The 20334-nt window shown below is 40.6% G+C and overlaps 1 protein-coding gene across 1 annotated transcript in view; it reads right to left on the bottom strand.

The window, feature by feature from the left end:
- Positions 1-20334, bottom strand: part of LOC133523626 (lysosomal cholesterol signaling protein) — a 32946-nt gene that overhangs the window by 7729 nt on the left and 4883 nt on the right. The window contains exons 6-14 of the mRNA XM_061859310.1: positions 19951-20116; positions 19179-19406; positions 18237-18389; positions 10983-11316; positions 10363-10521; positions 7452-7590; positions 5221-5407; positions 1209-1384; positions 147-272 (exon numbers count right to left, since the gene is read on the bottom strand). Coding sequence (XP_061715294.1) covers positions 147-272; positions 1209-1384; positions 5221-5407; positions 7452-7590; positions 10363-10521; positions 10983-11316; positions 18237-18389; positions 19179-19406; positions 19951-20116 — 1668 coding nt within the window. The remainder of the gene's footprint in view (positions 1-146; positions 273-1208; positions 1385-5220; positions 5408-7451; positions 7591-10362; positions 10522-10982; positions 11317-18236; positions 18390-19178; positions 19407-19950; positions 20117-20334) is intronic.

Here is a 20334-nt window from a genome sequence, read left to right as displayed (position 1 = left end):
CCTAGTATCTTTGGCAATGGCTTCCTTGCAGCGGACGAGATGGTGCATTATGAACTGGTCGCAGACGTGTTTGGTATCGAAGCTGAGATCCTCGTCTGACGGTAGCACCACTGTGTTAGCGCCTGATTTATTATAAACATATGTACCTGGTATCTTTGGCAATGGCTTCCTTGCAGCGGTCGAGATGGTGCATTATGAACTGGTCGCAGACGTGTTTGGTTTCGAAGCTGAGATCCTCGACTGATGGTAGCACAACCGTGTCAGCACCGTGCCTGAGTTGAATAAAATATTGATTCACATTAAGGTAATAAAGTAATTATTACGTCGCATATTTGGATTCACCTAAGAAAAGAAAATAAATAAGTAAATTTAATTTCAAATCAAAAACCATTTTTGAGAAGATGAATTTCGTTCTTGAAAACACAAAATACTTCCATAACCTAGTTGGTTACTAAGTTCTGTTACTCGGTTTGCAAACTCTTTTCCTATGTTAAGACAATTGCTCCTAAAACAAGCTATATTTTTATACTACACATTACACTTGTCTTGTTATTTAATAGTACATTACGATACAAGTGCGAAAAATAGGAAATTCGAAACGAGTGGCGATAAATTAAAACACGACCGAAGGGAGTGTTTTAAATCGACACGAGTTGCGAATTACCTATTCGCACATGTATCGTACAACGTTTTACAGTACATATGGCCCTTTAAATGTTCGACACAGTAACGTAATATGCTACTTCTCGCACTAGTGCTATAAAGTAGCCCCATATGTACTGTAATAGTACATTACGATAAAACTGCGAACAATAGGAAATTCGAAACAAGTGGCGATAAATTAAAATACGACCGAAGGGAGTGCCATCTCTTCAGGGTCCAGCCCGAACAGCACGAACATGATGGGCGCCTCATACGAGATGGCGGTGTCCAGGACCCCGACAATGAACAAGACTCACCACTTCTTAAAGTATCTGACAGCCCGTATGATCATCTCCTCCGGCTCCAGCCCGAATATGACGAGCGCCTCGCACGTGACGGTGGTGTCCAGAAACTCGATCACGGTTGACAAGACTCACCACATCTTATTAAGTATCTTACAGACGGTATGATCATCTCTTCAGAGTTCAGCTCAAATAGCACGAACATGATGAGCGCCTCGTACGTGACGGCGGTGTCCACGAGCCTCGACGATGAACAAGACTCACCACTTCTTCTTAAAGTATCTGACAGCCGGTATGATCATCTCTTCAGGATCCAACCCGAACAGCACGAACATGATGAGCGCCTGCCCGTACGTGATGGCGATGTCCAGGAACTCGATCTCGATGAACACCCCACTTTCGTCTTTTTGCATCATACGCCAGGTCGTGTAGGTTATACCCTGAAACAAATACACAGGCAGATGTTTTTAGGGTTCCGTACCCAAAGGGTCAAACGGGACCCTATTACTGAGACTTCGCTGTCCGTCCGTCCGTCTGTCAGATTGAAATTTTCACAGATGATGTATTTCTGTTGCCGCTATAACAAGAAATACTAAAAACAGAATAAAATAAATATTTAATGGGGGCTCCGATACAACAAACATATATTTTATGCCGTTTTTATAAATAATGGTACGGAACTCTTCGTGCGCGAGTCCCACTCCCACTAAGCCGTTTTTTTTAAGTTTTTACCATGCCATGTTTACGTCTCTTGGGTAGTAACACTAGTGACCCATACTGACCAATATATAAGCGTGTGTGATTGTAGATGTGATTTTAGAGCACTTTTTTAAAAACTTTCGTATAAACCTCACCAACTATGCATTTATATATATATATATATATATATATATATATATATATATATAAAAATAAAATAAATAAAATAAGCCTTTATTGCTGTTCTACAGTGATAACAATATTAGGTTTTTCTTTTCCGACGACTGAGTTTTGTAACAACAGCTTGTCTTTCGACAAAGGCCTCCTCTAAAGAGTTCCATTTCTCCCTATCTCTTGCGAGTCTCGTCCATCCTGGGCCGGCCACTTTCCTGAGGTCATCTTCCCAGCGTTTCCATTGGCCACCCTGGTTCCTTTCACAACCTATTGGGCACCATTCTGTTATCTTCCTAGTCCATTTATCAGTTTTTTCTCTTATCATGTGTCCTGCCCACTTCCATTTTAGTGTTTTACATACTTTGTTCGCATCTTTGAATTTGGTGATACCTTTAATTTTGTTTAATTTTATTTTATCTATTCTTTTTACTCCAATTACACTTCTCTCTATTCCATTTTGGCATACTTTAATTTTGTTGGTTAATTTTTCAGTTAGTGACCATGTTTGGCAACCGTATGTTAAACACGGAAGGATGCATGTGTTAAAGACTTTCCTTTTTTCCTTTATTGGCATGTCTTGGTTTTTCATTACTTCACTAAGTGACCAAAATCTTTTCCAAGTGTTGGCAATTCTTCTATCAATTTCTTTAGCCATAGTATCACTGGTCGCTATTAGCTGACCCAAGTATACATACTCGTCAACATAGTCTATTTTTTCCTTATTTACCATGATGGTGTGACTATGTGAACCGTTAGTCATAATTTTGGTTTTGTTTGTGTTCATTGAAAGGCCAGCTACTATGCTTTGGTCTGATAGTTGTTGTAGCATTTGTTCTAGATTTTCTGGACATTCTGAGAATAGAATCAAATCGTCTGCAAAACGCAAATGATTCAGATTTTCGCCATTTATGTTGAGTCCATTATTATTCCATTCCAGATTTCTGAATATCATCTCTAAGGCCGCCGAGAACAACTTAGGAGAAATTGGATCACCTTGTCGGACTCCTCTTTCTATAGAGAACTCTTTTCCCGTTGCTTCTAGTCTGATTTGGGCAGTGCTTTTGGAGTATATGTTTTTAAATAAGCGTATGTATTTTTCTTGGATTCCTTGAGTACGCAATGCTTCCCAGATGTAATCATGTTCTAAAGAATCGAAGGCTTTGTTGTAATCGACAAATCCTAGATAGTAGGTTTTATTGTATTCCCTGTACTTTTGTAGAACTTGTTTTAAAACATGGATGTGGTCGACGGTTGAATATTTGCTACGGAACCCCGCTTGTTCTTTCGGTTGATTTTCGTCGAGTGTCGATGTGATTCTGGAAAGTATTACTTTTGAAAAGACCTTGTATATATTCGATAACAAACTGATCGGTCGATAGTTGCCAATTTCTCCTTTATCTCCTTTTTTGTGTAACAGAATTATAGTTGATTTGGTCCAATCTGTAGGAATATTTTCGGTTTCTACAATTTCGTTAAATATATCCGTCAGTGCAGGGGTAATAGCCGGTATAGTAGCTTTTAGTAGTTCATTTGTTATTTGGTCTGTTCCAGGGGTCTTGTCTCTTCTTTGTGTATTGATTGCTCTTATGATTTCCTCCTTCAATATTTTTGGTACGGGCTCGGGGTCTGTTATGTCACTTCCAATTGTCGTTATTTTTGAGTGGTTACTTTGGTATAGGTCTCTATAGTAATCAGTAGCTATTTTAAGCATTTCTTCTCTATTGCTTGTATAGGTTCCGTGATTTGTTTTTGCTTTTAGCATCCAATCCTTTTTACAGTTCAATTCTTTCATAGCCTTTTTTGTTCCCCCGGTTTTTTCAATATGTTTTTTTAATGTATCTTGTCTTTTTAGTTTTTTGTCTTTTCTTATGTGTTCATTAATTTTTTTGCTAATGTCTGCTATTTTGAGGCGGTCAGCTTTACTTTCCTTGCTTTGTAGTAGTTTTTTTCTCTCTTGTAGCAGCTGTTGTGTCTCCGTGGAAACTACGCTTTTACTTATTGAATTTACTTTTTTAGTTTCTGATTGTAAAATATTTATAAATTTGTCATATTTTGCCTGGGTTGCTATGTTGTCTTGCTTATCTTTTCCTATTGACTCTTGTAAATATCTTATGAGTTGGTCCTTATTGTGAGTGCAAGTAAGCGAAGAAGTATCCTTGTGCTTCATCCTGTTCCTCTTTATATTTATGCCGCTTAGTTTAGCGCGAACCATTTTGTGGTCCGAATTAAAGTTTAAATGGTGTATGATTGACACATCCTGGAACATTTTGGCGTTATTAGTCATGATGAAGTCTATTTCGTTCTTGTATAAGCTGTTTGGGGAAATCCATGACCACTGTTTTGTTTTCTTCTTTTTATAAAAAGTATTAAGGATTCTGAGTTTGTTTTGTAAAGCAAAGGTAACTAACCGATCCCCGTTTTTGCTTCTTTCGCCATGACCATATTTCCCCACTGTGAATTCTTCTCCACTGTTGCCGCACATTCCTACTTGTCCATTAAAATCCCCCATTACTATAATGTTTTTATGGGAACTTTGAATAGTTTTTTGTAAGTCTTCATAGAATTTTTCGATTTTTAGTTTACTACTTGTTTCGGTTGGAGAGTATGCTTGTATGATAGACCACTTTTCTTCTTTTTTAAAGGGTAATGTGATGTTCAACAATGTTATTCTTTCAGATATTCCTTTGATTTCTTCAATACTGTGTGTAAGGCTCTTCTTGATTAGGAATCCCACCCCGTACAGGCCGGGTGTCTCTCCTTTGTAGTGTAGGATGTACTCTTGATATTCTTCTATTATATATATATATATATATATATATTTGTATAATTATTTTTTCTAATACATACCTACTAGAGGCACTGTGACCTGAGGCTATTTTGAATAATTCCTATAAAATAAATCCTTAAAAAAATACGTTTTTAATCCAACCTGCTCATAAAATTACCTACATGAGAACTGGTTGAGAATGCGACCTGACGAGAACATCCGGACTTCCAAAAGCCTTTTGTCCAAACTGCAACGGAGACCTATGCTTCGCTCTGTCGAAATGTGCAAATAAAAAAAAATCAAAAAATATTACTGCAATTTTTCCGATTAAGGCGCCCCTATAGGTAGGTACTCCATTCCCTTAGACGGCCCCTGGTAAACGTCGACGTCAGGCGTAAAAGCTATACTCAACCACAATTGTTAGACGGTTGGTCTCGGGAGACAGCAGCCCCGTTGGCTGGCAACGCGTCTCGGTTCCGTCAAGTACGAGTACTCACACGGTTCAGGGCCGGCGTAAGTATAGTCAAGGTATTAAATATTGACCCTTATTGCCCCTATACTAAGGTAGTGTGTATATATTGTGTCGATTGTGTATTGTATTGTGTAGAGTGTACTCTGAGTCCACACAGTACTCACGATGAACATGGCCAGGCTGTACAGTATGATGAGCACGGTGTGCTTGAGCAGTTGTCCGCCGCGGCCGCGGCTGGTCTCGGGCGGCAGCAGGCCCAGCCGGCCGGCGGCGCGCTCCAGCTCCGCCAGGTAGCGGCACGGCGCCGGGCCGGCGCAGCGCTGCTGCTGCGACGGGGGGCAGGCGCACTCCCTACAGAATAACAAAACTTTGCTAAAGCGACTTTTTAATTTAAATGTGTCTACCTTCTGGCCTTGATAAACCTGGCGCAGGAATGATCAGGTGATTGAGTAGGTAGTTTGGCGCAACATAAGTGAGTTGTAAGGTTCTGTAGTTGAAGCAGTCCAGTCCCGTACAAACGCATTTTATTTCGTGTATTTTTTCGGCGTATAACCTTTTTACCGCCAAAAGCGTCAACTGACGCGCGCGGCCTAAAATCAACCTTCGTGCATTCCGACAAAAGTCACGATAATCGTACCGCACGCGATAAGCGTGGCATTCGAAGGGTTAAAGCCCATGTTTTTTTGGGCATATTTATGAACAGTTATCACAGAAAAAACTAATCTTCAAAAAATTCTCGTTTGCACGGGGCAACGGTAGACAACATCACGGAATGCCCCAAATGTAGGTAATAGGAGCTAGACGAGAGCCTTATCCGACAAAAAGCAGAGCAATAATAAATAGTACAATTTAGTATTGAGGCCTAATCAAGTTTCGTTCTGCTACAAAAATCGTTTGCAGAAAACGAACTATCATTTCCATACTCATACATAACTCATACTCATACTTGTACTTACATTTCGTTTCGCTGCAAACGATTCGATCTTGGCTAGGCCCCAAGTATGTAAGTCATAGTGATGTAAATTATAGATGGATGAATTCTCATAACCTCGCGGATTTAGATTGGCATTTTTAATGTCTTGTCAGTTACTCGTACAACTCGTCAGCAACAAATATCCTGTATAAACACACTTGTGGGAGTCGGCGAGGTCATCGATGTCCTGCGACGTGGAGTTGATGAGTCCGCTCTCGCAGCGCGCGTCGCTGGAGCAGCAGCCGTTGCCGTTAGCGCTCTTCGCGGGACTTGAATTTGCTGTGATCGCTATTATTATTATTATTAAATCCTTTATTTCAGGCAAAACCCATAAAAGTGTAAGTATACATAACTTACAAGACTATTGTTAGTACATACAGAGATCACAAACACAGACATAACCGGATGAGCATAAAATAATAAAATGTCAATAACTTATCTCTACAGTAATTTAAAGCTATAGTGTTATATATTACTGTGGCTCACCTGTGGTCGGCGATGTCCTCGATGTCCTGCGACGTGGAGTTGACGAGTCCGCTCTCGCAGCGCGGGTCACCGGAGCAGCAGCCATTGCCGTTGGCGCTCTTCGCTGGACTTGGACGCGCTGTGATCACCATAGTGTTGTATATTACTGTGGCTCACCTGTGGTCGGCGATGTCCTCGATGTCCTGCGAGGTGGAGTTGACGAGTCCGCTCTCGCAGCGCGGGTCGCCGGAGCAGCAGCCGTTCCCGTTGGCGCTCTTCGCTGGACTTGGACGCGCTGTGATCACCATAGTGTTGTATATTACTGTGGCTCACCTGTGGTCGGCGATGTCCTCGATGTCCTGCGAGGTGGAGTTGACGAGTCCGCTCTCGCAGCGCGGGTCGCCGGAGCAGCAGCCATTGCCGTTGGCGCTCTTCGCTGGACTTGGACGCGCTGTGATCACCATAGTGTTGTATATTACTGTGGCTCACCTGTGGTCGGCGATGTCCTCGATGTCCTGCGAGGTGGAGTTGACGAGTCCGCTCTCGCAGCGCGGGTCGCCGGAGCAGCAGCCATTGCCGTTGGCGCTCTTCGCTGGACTTGGACGCGCTGTGATCACCATAGTGTTGTATATTACTGTGGCTCACCTGTGGTCGGCGATGTCCTCGATGTCCTGCGAGGTGGAGTTGACGAGTCCGCTCTCGCAGCGCGGGTCGCCGGAGCAGCAGCCATTGCCGTTGGCGCTCTTCGCTGGACTTGGACGCGCTGTGATCACCATAGTGTTGTATATTACTGTGGCTCACCTGTGGTCGGCGATGTCCTCGATGTCCTGCGAGGTGGAGTTGACGAGTCCGCTCTCGCAGCGCGGGTCGCCGGAGCAGCAGCCGTTCCCGTTGGCGCTCTTCGCTGGACTTGGACGCGCTGTGATCACCATAGTGTTGTATATTACTGTGGCTCACCTGTGGTCGGCGATGTCCTCGATGTCCTGCGAGGTGGAGTTGACGAGTCCGCTCTCGCAGCGCGGGTCGCCGGAGCAGCAGCCGTTCCCGTTGGCGCTCTTTGCTGGACTTGGACTCGCTGTAATCGCGCCGTAGCAACCTGTCAGTTGTAGTTCTATTCGTCATTTATAATTTAAAGTCATAGGGTAAGCTGGTCCATAAACTCGTAAGGCCCAGGTCTAGATCTTGCATTTTATGGGATATTATAAAAAAAGCGGCCAAGTGCGAGTCGGACTCGCGCATGAAGGGTTCCGTACCATTATGACGTATGACGTATTAAAAAAAATCTACTTACTAGATCTCGTTCAACATTTTACCACTTTGGACACATATTTTACCACTTTGGAAGTGTCTCTCGCGCAAACTATTCAGTTTAGAAAAAAAATGATATTAGAAACCTCAACATCATTTTTTAAGACCTATCCGTAGATACCCCACACGTATGGGTTTGATGAAAAAAAAATTATTTTTATTTTATGACTTATTAAAAAAACTACTTACTAGATCTCTTCCTCAAGCACTAACAGTGCCAGCAGCGTTTACGACGGCCGTGCTTGGCGTACTACCGCGTCGTTGGTGTGTTTGAGTTTGGGTCACTTAACACTTGTAGCGACCACTATGCCCGCCTACAACGACAGCGCAAGACCTCCCCTCCGGCCCTCTCAGTGCACGCAGCGTGCGACGCAGCGCGCAGCAGTACGCGCAGCACGGCCGTTGTCAACGCTGCTGGCACTGTTAGTGGAAACTGTGTGACTAAAAACACGTGAGTTTAAACTGTAAAATTTGTTTTGTTGAATGTTAGTATCAGTGGCGTAGCGAGGGGGGGGGCTAGGGGGGCCATGGCCCCGGGCGGCACATGAGAGGGGGCGGCAAACACGGCATTTAAAAATATAAAATTATGAAATCCAAATTTTTCAAATCGCGTCACGAAACGCGCCAACGCGCCGCGGGAGCCAACGGCGCGAGGCGAGGCGGCGGTGCAGGGAGTCTACCGCGAAAACCCAAATTGGAGAATTGCGTGGATCTTTCTATTTTACTCTCACTAAGACGTAATTAGAGTGACAGAGAAAAGTGACCGCAATTGACGAACTTCGATTTTCGTAGTTATAGGCCCAGGGGCGGTCCATCGCTGCCGAAATGCGGTGTTCGGAGCCACCGCCGATCTTACACGATTGTCCGCTGGTTATATGTTAAATAACGTCACATCAAATTGAACACAGCGCCCTTTGCCGGGTGCCATCGGCGCCTTCATACTAAAAATCTGGACATAGCCCGACGTACGTGGCGCGCCGCGCGCGTTCTGATGCCGGGCGCCCTCAGTGCCCTCATGCCAAAATAGTCGGGCGTAGCCCGATGAACGTGTCGCGCTGCACGCCATCGAATCACGATCACAGAATAAGTAATAGTATTTGTCACAATCATGTTAAAAGCATCGGGCGTAGCCTGACGTAGGTATTGGGCGCTTTGCGTGCGCTGCTGTACTAAAGGCGCCTTCGCACAAAAATACATTATTTTAAATAATGAATTTAAATAATGAATCACAAAATGATAACCCTAAAATGAATTAAATAAAAAATTAGTTCAAAAACTAAAACCAGACTACTGAAATTCGCGCTCTAAAACGTATAAAGCAAGAAAAAAATCTAATCAGAAATAATACTTTACTTTTACCTTAAAGTTTATGACCGCAGCATACGACCACGGCTGTCCTTTAAATATGTTTGTGAATATTGAATATACCTACACCGTGGGAACGAGGAACCTGACAGATTTTAAAGGAGTATTCTTGACCGCATTTAGCGTATTTAGTGGAATCAGTATAAAAAGCAAATTGTATAAAAGTTGGTCCCAGATACGTATTTCAGGATTTTTATAATAAATCACCCCCAACACTTTAAATTAAAAACAACATACCCACACTTTTTTTTTGCCAAATTTAACCAAAACTCATGCAACATTTTTTGCTCCTTATGACCAGGAGTGCGACGTTAAAATCTGTCGGGTTACCTACTTGTTCCCACATTGTGTACAAAATTTATTAAGTAAATTATGTTTTGTTTTGTTTCTTTATATAAAACATGATAAATATAAAGTATTTTCTGTTTTCTTTCGTATTTAAGATGAGTTTTTTTTTCTTTTTTCATAATTTTTAGAGCCCTATTTTCAATAGTCCAGTTTCAGTTTTTGAACTTATTTGTTGTATTTTACCATTTTTAGTCAACTTTTTTTTATCTAATAATTAATATTGATCATAAACGGGGCGGCAAATTTCTGATGGGCCCCGGGCGGCAAAAACACACGCTACGCCGCTGGTTAGTATGTCTCACGACAGTTTAAATTCGATTAAATGACAAGTTTTTTTTAAGCCGCCCATCGCTATTCTTTCCGCAGTTAAAAGTTAACCATGAGAGGTGAAGTTAAGTTAGTTAGCTACCAAATTATACGAGTAAAACACGTAGGTATAGCTGCAAATTGCTAAATCCTGAGCCTCACGAGTGGTTACCGTTAATAATTACCTTGATCTTCTCCTGCTATGGTGCATTAAAATAGAAAAAATAAACTATTCATATGTTAATAAAAAAATTGTTTTTAGCGAAAAATAAACTTGGTATAATCATAATGGCCGTTTAATCGTTTTGTCCATAGGTGCATCCAGATCTGGCGAACGTGCCGCTAGCGCGTCATTGGGTCACGGTTTGCCAAAGGATCGCTAACTCTTCGCGAGTATTTATAAGTAAGGCGTGCAGCCCCAGGGCAGTGCGCGTTCGCGAATGTCAAACTAGCGAGGTGTTCATCAGATCTGGATGGGCCTTAAATTTACTTATCGATTAAACCGTTCTCATGCAACAGTGAGTAGTCTAGTATTTCTCACCGTTGTGCGAGACCGACTGCGTGTTGGACACCGGCTGCTCGTTGTCGACCAGGCCGGAGCTTTCGTCTGGCGAATGCGACGCCACATCAGCAGAGAGACTGGCGAACTGCGCGCTGCGCCGCCGGAAACGGATGTACAGTGTCAGGCAGCCCGTCGTCACTGGCGAAGGGAATATCGTCAATAATGAACAGTAACTTATTAAGTCTTGTACAAATTCCTTTCACTTTGACTGCCAAAGACGTACGATGCTCGTGGCTACGCACCTCACACGATAGGTGTGGCGTTCAAAGGGTTTTAACTTTTAAGATGCCGCGGATATTACCGCTCAATAATTCGGAAAATAAGATTGAAGCATTCCAGCAGAGTGTCGCTTACGAACTATATCTTACTCTTTCGATTATTCTGAGAGTGCTAAAAAAGCTTAATTTGGGTTCATATTATATGATGATTAATTTTTAAGCCAAGCTAAGATGTCATTCAGACCAAAAATCAGCCATCATTCAAGCACCGGCGCCAGTACGCGGGCCGCGTGGCCACGAGCACGGCGGCCATCACCGCGGGCGCACCCCACGCCACGAACCCCAGCACTGGCCACAGTGTGCCAGCGACCCTACACTCACCCGTGATACAGAACACGAGCAGGCACAGGCGGATGGCGTCCACGGCTTTGGCGTCCAGCTGCAATGCGGGCCGCGTGGCCACGAGTACGGCGGCCATCACCGCGGGCGCATCCCACGCCACGAACCCCAGCACCGGCCACAGTGTGCCAGCGACCCTACACTCACCCGTGATACAGAACACGAGCAGGCACAGGCGGATGGCGTCCACGGCTTTGGCGTCCAGCTGCAACGCGGGCCGCGTGGCCACGAGCACGGCGGCCATCACCGCGGGCGCACCCCACGCCACGAACCCCAGCACCGGCCACAGCGTCACCACGAAGCATGGCCCGCGGCTCTACAAACATACGGCTATTTAGACCATACATATCACTTAAGGCTCAGTAAGATCGTGTTCTTCTCTCCCACTCACTGAGCGTAAGCGTGAGTGAAACGGAAGTGCGTGTCCGTGAGCGCAAAAATCATGCTTTTTCTCAATTTTTATTTTTTTGAACGATTAAATAAATAAAAAACGTAATCGATACGTTCCCTCAAATATATATATTTAATTTATTTATTTCAAAAGACAACAATGGTCCATAATGGTTAGTAACATGATATTGCCGATTTTTAAAAGCAATTTTCATATTTTTAGCATTTTAAATTATGCACAAATTTGTTAAAAATGTATAAGTGCAATTTATATTATTATTATTATTTAATGTTTATTGCACAAAAGAAAAACATTCTTATAGTACAAAAGGCGGACTTAATGCCACGAGGTATTCTCTGCCAGTCAACCTTACTCTACCAGTCAACCTTATACCTATGTTCGTGATTTTTTTATCGAGCGAAAGTCAAAAACTCAGGATTCGAATCGATTAGTCCCTTGAGAAAGGCCTCAAGATTGCTGATTAAATTTATGGCAGCCGTATTGTGATCCAAAAAGCGCTACAACTTTTTAAAAACTCGGTTTTCTGACACTACAGACGAAACGGGACGATGTCACGTGACCGCTTCTGCATACAAACGTAGTCCCCATTTTCCACTCTAGATATTAACATTATAGAAAATATTTTTACGCAAATTGATTTATATTAACCACAGCTATGCCCTTCGTTGATTTTTATTATTATTATAAGGTGTAGGAACTTTTCAAATTTTGTTGTGTATTTGTTATTCGCTCCTAACTCTTATCATCATCAATTTCCTAATCAAACAATCTAAAAAAGTCAAACGAAGGGGCATAGCTATGGGCTAAAGCAATATTTGACTGACCCAGAACATAAAACTGTTTTTTTGTTAATTTATATTTAATATGAGAGATTTACCTATAACTAAAACTTCTTTATGGTATAGTTTTACGAACATACACCATTTGAACGATGTTAACGTTAAAATAATAAAGATGTATGTATTGTTAAACCTTAATCATTGACCTGTAGAAGTAAGTATTTCTCTATAGTACGAGAGCTGCCTTTTAGGTATACTTACTTTACTCTTCGCTTTTAAGTCTTGTCGTTTACAAACCTATAGTATTAGAGTACAAGAAAAACGTATAGTATTTTAAAATTCTTGAATTTAGACATTCGAAACAGTCGATTCGATTTCGATTGTTCGAAGCGTTTGTCTGTAGCGTCTTGTCAATGTAAACGAGCTATAATTTTCTATAACTTTCGAAGAGGGTTAACGGGAATTCAGTACTTTGAGGAGCTGACTTCTACATTCATTTGGAATTTCAACATGGACACTGCAATCTCAGTGACGAACAACGTGAAGGTCGTCCAAAATCCGCCGTGACCCAAGAGAACATTTACTTTTACATACCGTGAAATAGAAGCACTTGTGGCCAATTCAGGGACAACTATTCAAAAAATCTTGCGTGAAGAGCTCGGAGTAAGAAAGTTAATCTCACGATGGATGCCACATTTGCTGAGCTATGAGCAAAAAACGGCTCGTGTGAGATGGTGTCATAAAACTCTGCCACGTTTTGGCCGAGGAGAGTCAAAACACGTCTACAATATGATCAGTGGTAATGAATCTTGGATTTATGCCTATGATCCAGATTCCACGCAGCAGTCGACTGTGTGGGTTTTCCAAGATGAGCCAAAACCGACAAAAGTCATACGCACTAGAAGCACTTCGAAGAAAATGGTTACGTTGTTCGTGGCAAAGGCTGGTCACGTAGCCACTATTGTGCTACAAGACCGTAAAACGGTTAATGCTGACTGGTATACAACAGTATGCTTGCCACAAGTTATCGCAGTTCCGAAAAAAAAACCCGAAACCCCGAATAATACTGCACCATCACGACAATGCAAGCTCTTACTAGGAAAACGTAGACATTCTGGACCATCCACCGTATAGCCCTGACGATTTTTTCACGTTCCAAAAATCAAAGAAAGTTTTCGTGGTCAACGTTTTCGCACACCCAAAGAAGCGATGGACGCATACAAATCGTCCATTTGGGCAACCCCCACTTCAGAGTGGAATAAGTGTTTCCAAAGCTGGTTCGACTAAATGAGCCAGAGGACTAAATCACTTTTATTAATTTATTATTAGCGTTAGTAAACTAACATGTAGATTAAGTTCAAAACTAACAATTATGTGGACCATTATGTTGTCTATAATAAATAAATAATAATAATAAAATATAAAAATAAATAAATGCTAAAGTGAATCAAATAACGTGATGAATTCTTCGAAAAACAATAAATGATAATTAACTTCCAAATTGTCTCCATAAAAAACTTTACAACAACCATTTGTTTCAAACAACACAACTTGAAACGCAACCCTCGTACTAGGGTTTAAATTCTTACTTCTTAACTGTAAACCACGTATTATAGGATTAAATTACACACAAGGCAAGCGGATTATAGTTGCATACTGTGGGTTAAGGACTTATGGTGACTAATAGGTCAAGAATAGACTGATAGTAACATTGTTATATGACCATTATAGTAGTTATGACCCGAGTTCTTATTACACTCACTGATTGAGAAAAATTGCAATAAGTTTTTGGCAAAAATTTAATTTTTGGTACAAGCTTTTATCACTAACTGTACTTTTTTCCCACAGACAACTAATACTCATCGAGGCAATTCTAAAAACCCCAAACACAATTAGGTTGCGTTGATTTATCACAGAGTGCCTATGGCTACCTCCTGTCTCCATCATCAGATCAGCTTGATGGTACCATAATATTGCATTGTCACCCGACTTAAATATTAGGGTGGGTCGATATTGTATGAAAAAAATTTTTTTTGTGTAAATCGTACCTGGGGGGGTCTAAAAAGTTGCTATTTTGTTTAAGCTCTTATATTCAGTTAAAATAATGTTGATTCGTTACATGATTTAGCCCTCTACAGCTGTTCAAAGTTTTAAATTTTTGAAATATTAGACGTCAGTTTCGAGTATGATTATTTTTATTTTTTGTAGTACTAAATAATGAAAAACACATGTATTATATAAAACATAGTCTAATTATTTATAAATATGACATTTTAGTTACAAAATAAATGCATAATGTCGAGAATTTATTGTTGAAAAACTTGAATTTTAACTAAATTAGCAGTGGTATTGTGCCTTATTGTCAAAAGATGGCATTACAGATCTGGATTTCAGTTTGGTCCGAATAAGTCCATCCCGTGCATTTTTTGAAGCCACCGTGATCGATGCTTCCGTCACAAGTTTTATGCACCGTTCTACTGCCTGCGTGTGACAGGGAAACTTAGAGAAAACGACATCTCGAGCTAGCGAGACGTCATCTATCATCTTCTGCAAATCCTCCTCAGACACGTGGCTCATAATCGGCGGAGGTGTAACTTGACACTCAGCCCAGATTATCATGTCTATATAATCAGTTGCATTAAAATTGAGCTGAGGCACTTTAAACACTCTGACAGAACCACTGATTGGCTGACGTCTTGCTTGTAAAATTTTTCTTAGAGCAAGTTCTCTCACAGATTTTCTCTCATCCGATATCATAGCCACCAGTATGTTTTCAGGGTGAGCAAAAAAAGCATTCCTCTGGATTACTGGATCAATAATAGACTTCACATTGTCATCGAAGGATCTAGTTAAACGTATTAAATTAAATACGTGGTGGGCTCCATAAATACACGACGATTTTTTCTTTATTTCAAACCAGACCGGTGCGTACACTTTGACAATGTATTCTGTTAGAATTTTCAATTTATTCGACGGTTTCTGACATCCGATATAGTATCGTAATATACGATTTGCTGTGGTAAGCCAACGAGAATGAGCCATCTTTCCAGGTTGTCTATTTGCGAGTTCTGCACTACAAGTTCCCGTCGACACAGCACAACACATTTCGTACAAATACTTTTGGTCCGTACTTAAAGATTTTAAGACATTTTGATCTATATCAGTAGTACCACTATTAATAGCTGCGTACTTTTTTACACGCAGTTTATCACAGGTTTCTAGAGCTTTTCCTATGGGCCCCGAGTACTCTCTAGGTCCACTTGTGCCTCCATCCAGCTGACAAAATAAGTGTCGTAAAGGCAACTCATTCGCATGGAGTTGGCATACAAGCCACTGTAATGGTTTTTGCAACTTCAACTCAGTTAATCTAATAACTCCTGCTTTCCACCCAGTATTCGTGGCAGTCCCATCACAACCTATACATTTTAATTCATTTAAGTCGATTTCGTGGCTTTGACAGTATTCAACGATTGAATTGCAAATTTCCTTGCCAGTTCCTGTTCGTGGGTCGTGTGTCCTAAATATACGGAGCCTGGTTCACTTATAAGCGATATATGTTCTTCCACAGTAAGTCTACGATAAGAGCGACCATTCGAATTTTCGATAAGCAAGGTTTTGTCCTTCCTGCCGTCAAAATAAATCGCTTCCAATTGATCATGACTCATATTCTCCTGCAAGTTACATCTTTCGTTATTTCGAGCCCGCCATAGTTTGTTTTTATCCACTACTAAGTTTTTGTCGTCGTGAGATATAAGTCCTACGTCTTGCAGCACAGCAGTTGCGATTGCAGATCCGGATCGATTTGAAATTCCGTACCGATCACACGTCTTTGCCAGTTCTGGCAATCTTAGGGTGTTATAAGGTGTATCAGTCATCGGCAGTGATATTACAGGTGGAGTAGTAATGATGCCATTCGAATCCGTATTTGAAGCAAGCGAAGTACGTGCTATTTTTCGGTTAGAGCTTAGACCTGGTTGAGAGTTATAAAAATCCATCATACGGTTCTGCAACTTTTGCTGTCTTTCAATTTTTGAGCAATTTTTTTGAGTCTGAATTTTGTCTACACCAGCTATAATCATTTGTCTGTGAGATCGTTGATCTAGTAGAAATTTTTGTTCGATGGCTGGTACTTTATTTTGCTTAGCACAGGAACAATAATCGGTACTCAGTACAATCGTGCACTTGCAAGCTGCAATGTCGAAAAGTTGCGTTAAACAGCCGTTCTTAAAGCTCGTCAACTTATCCCTATAGTTGTCGTTTATTTTACTTTTAGGGTATCGTATTAACTTTAAGTATTCGTCGTAATACTTTTTTAACAACTCTTTTATTCTCTTGGGACTTACAGTAGGAATAGAAGCGGAAGCCCAGATCTTCTCGATGTCGCAGCTCACACAAGCAAAAACATGGGTTATCGACGGTTGTTTTCCGGAATTAAGATCTTGCAAACGGTGTCTTACGATAAGTATATACTTAATAGTGTCTGATATCGTCGGTAACAATCTCACATTAAGATCTGAAGGTGGTCCAAACAAAGGGCAAGTAACTTCACTTCGTGTTTTGACGGTAGATTGTTTAGCACTCATATTTATGAACAAAACTTGAATAAAGTTGACTTATTATGTAGTTTACTAAATGTTTAATAAAATTTTCATTTGGTTTTATTTATTTTTACTTAAAAACTATCAATAAGTTATGAGAACAACTACTTGACAAATTTATGAACAAATTGGCGGGTAACGCGAAAATTCACTTGACAGTTTTGACGCAAGAAAGCTTACTTTTGTCTATGATTTAAAAAAAAGAACATTGTAATGTACGTTCCGATACTCGCAATGAATGAATAAACTATAAAATTAAAAAAAAAGCTTTAGAACACATTTTAGATACAAAAATAAAAATGTCGAAAAATATATAATTTAGAAATATTTAAGCCATGGTAGAGGGCTAAAAGTTATATCGGTATTTTTTTTTATTATTTTTCTGATGCTAAACAGACCAAAACGCAACTTTTTAAACGTACCCAGCATAAAAAATATTATTTTTACAAAATCGACCCACCCTATTAAATATGTATGCAAATTTTCAGCTTCATCGGAAACCAGGAAGTGGGTCAAATTTAACTTGCAACATTTGTCCCATACATACTAACAGAGCAAGTTTTTTTTTTAAATACTACGTCGGTGGCAAACAAGCATACGGCCCGCCTGATGGTAAGCAGTCTCCGTAGCCTATGTACACCTGCAACTCCAGAGGAGTTACATGCGCGTTGCCGACCCTAAACCCGCCCCCTCGCTGAGCTCTGGCAACCTTACTCACCGGCAGGAACACAACACTATGAGTAGGGGAGTAGGGTCTAGTGTTATTTGGCTGCTGTTTTCTGTAAGGTGGAGGTACTTCCCCAGTTGGGCTCTGCTCTAGATCTGGAATGACATCCACTGGCTGTGCCCTACCACACAAAGCGAGATGACATTCACAATGCCCATACCTCTCTTTTGGACGTAGTTTAAGGACGTACCCGGGTAAGTTAAATAACAGCTTGTAAAAAGTCTTCAACACTTCTAACATTCATCTTTATTCATCTTTAAGGTTACGTACCACAGTCGGCAATAACGGAACCCTTATAGGATCACTTTGTTGTCCGTCTATCAAGACCATTTTTCTCAGGAACGCGTGAAGTTATCAAGCTGAAATTAACATCAACTAGCTAGTATTTACGTGGAGCGCTAACTAATAACACGCCAACAGTAAGTATCAAACACTTGTTGCGTCTTATTATTGTTGTGTCTATGATTAGATATTCATGATGTCCATCTAACATATTTCAGAGAATTATAGAATTAAAATAGAGACATTTAAAAACAATTGACTGATAACGTGTCAACAATGTGTATGCGTCAATCAACTAACTGTTTTGTTTTTGTGTCTTGTCACTAGCTCATCATTTTGTATTTTTTTGGCCAATGCTACCTTTTAAGTATTCATTTCAAATGTGACCCAAGAGACATCGCAAAGCTAAGAAGCAACATAAATAAGTTCACATTTTACCTGTAACATGAGGAGCCCAATAGAGAGCATGGAAGTCCAGAGCAAGCAGGAGTACATGCTGAAGGTACAGAGCGTTTGCTGGAGCAGTACCGACCAAGATGGCGTGTACGACGACTGCGGCCCGCCCCAGATCACGCTGATAGCTAGCAGCAGCTGTAACAATGTTGGTGTCGTAATCGGGAGTAAAGTTAGTTTTAAACGGGTCACTTGGGTAATTTTAATCGATTATAGCTTGCTTTGATCAGTTTCGTCCAGGGTCATTAAGTGGAGCAGTATGGGCAAACTTTCTTCATGGGGCGACAGAAAGTTTAAGAAAGTTTAGAGGAGAGCCAGAATAGCACAAAAAAATATTTTGATTTGAAACTGTTCATTAATCCAGCTGGCTACTTTACGTATGCATCTATTATTTTAGTCTATACGGCTGGACCGTAAAAAAATAATTATCGCGGGCCACTGCAGTATACTAATTATTTCGAAGGATAAAATCCTTTCGTGGGCCGAAGGTGGCCCGCTGGCCGCACTTTTCCCACCATTGAACTGGAGTGACACCTGGAGAGAATGCAAATACTTAACAATAATCGGCAAAATTTACGCAAGTGACCAGTTTTAGAATATACTGCATATTATTAAGTGTCTAATGAGTTTTAGAGTAAATATAGAGCATAAAAATGTACAGTCACGTCTGAAAATATCGGTACGTAAAATATGTATACACTACCTTAATATATGGGCAATAAAGTCGTGTATACATATTTTTGGCCCTTTTTTCGTAACGATATTTTCAGACGTGACCGTACCTATATGGCGTAGGTCGAACATTGAATCCAGAGTGAAGGAAAGTATTCTTAAGTGACTTTGAAGAAAACCATTAGAGAAATTATAAAATATTTAAGCAGTGATAAATATTCTTTTGTATTCAATTAAATATAAAAACTTAATTACCTGTGACACCACTAAACACAAGGTCAATCTGTGTGGCATACGCTTATATTTCTTCGTCACGATGAACACCGATATCACCCACACACATGCCACTAAAGATACTATAGACAGGTGGAAACCAAACTTCTTCATCTGCTCCGCGTAGTCTTTGTTGATTGATATCACCTGGGCTGACATGAACATTATGGGCGCTGACAGGAATGTACAGATCACCATTGATGAAGCCATCTGAAATTGTACATTTTCATTTAATGTGCGTTGTAGACTAGAAAGAAGTAAATGTTAAGATGGTTGAACTTGCTAAAATAGTAGGCATAAGAGAGTATCAATATCATGGTCACTGAAAAAATGGACATATGATCGGGTCACGTTCGCAAAGCAACGTTTACGAGGGCTGCGCAAGACCAGCCGTAGTGAAGGTCCTTGGAAGAGACGTATGTCCAGCAATGGAATTAAGTTAATTTTATGATGAGTTGTTGACTATTCATTATTGGCTTCTCCAAAGTTCCCAACAATTACTACTGCTTAGTTCCTTATGTTTTCCTTCCAGCGTATATACCCTCAACTTTCACTAGCGGTTCAGTCTGTCTCGCAAAACTGCAATTTCCGGTACCTCATTGGTTTCCCAGCACATTGTAGGCCCAGGGTAAGTATATATATTTAATATTAATTTAAGCATTAAATAAATTTAAATCGCATTATGAAAAAGGAACTGTCCTCTTGGTCATCCACAATTCTAAAGCATGCAAGTTATATAACATATTTTACCTACCAGATCAACTTCTAGTTGGTACAGATTAGAGAAGACGAAAACTGCAGGTGCAGTAGGTATGGTTCCGTACAAGAATGCGTAGGTCGACAATGAAGATGTTTCAGAATCGTTTGCTCCTGCGTTCAATGCGCTTACGCTCTCTCTCATCACCACTGGTAGGACAATCCTAAAGAAATATGTATAAATAATTTGCTTGTTCCAGTTTTTTTACATGAATATTTTTATCAACTTTCAAAAAGAAGAAATTAACACGAAAAAATAAAAATTGTTTGTTTTAAATTATGTAACTTGCATTCTGTTGTTTCAAAATAACATATAGATTCTGGTATAGTTTTGCTATTACTATACTAAACTCAAGCAGGGCCGGATATAGGGTAGAGCGAG

The sequence above is a fragment of the Cydia pomonella genome, chromosome 12, assembly GCF_033807575.1.
Source record: "Cydia pomonella isolate Wapato2018A chromosome 12, ilCydPomo1, whole genome shotgun sequence".
Lineage (NCBI taxonomy): Eukaryota > Metazoa > Arthropoda > Insecta > Lepidoptera > Tortricidae > Cydia > Cydia pomonella.
Note: the sequence above shows the minus strand (reverse complement) of the source record. Positions and strands in the feature narration are given on the sequence as shown.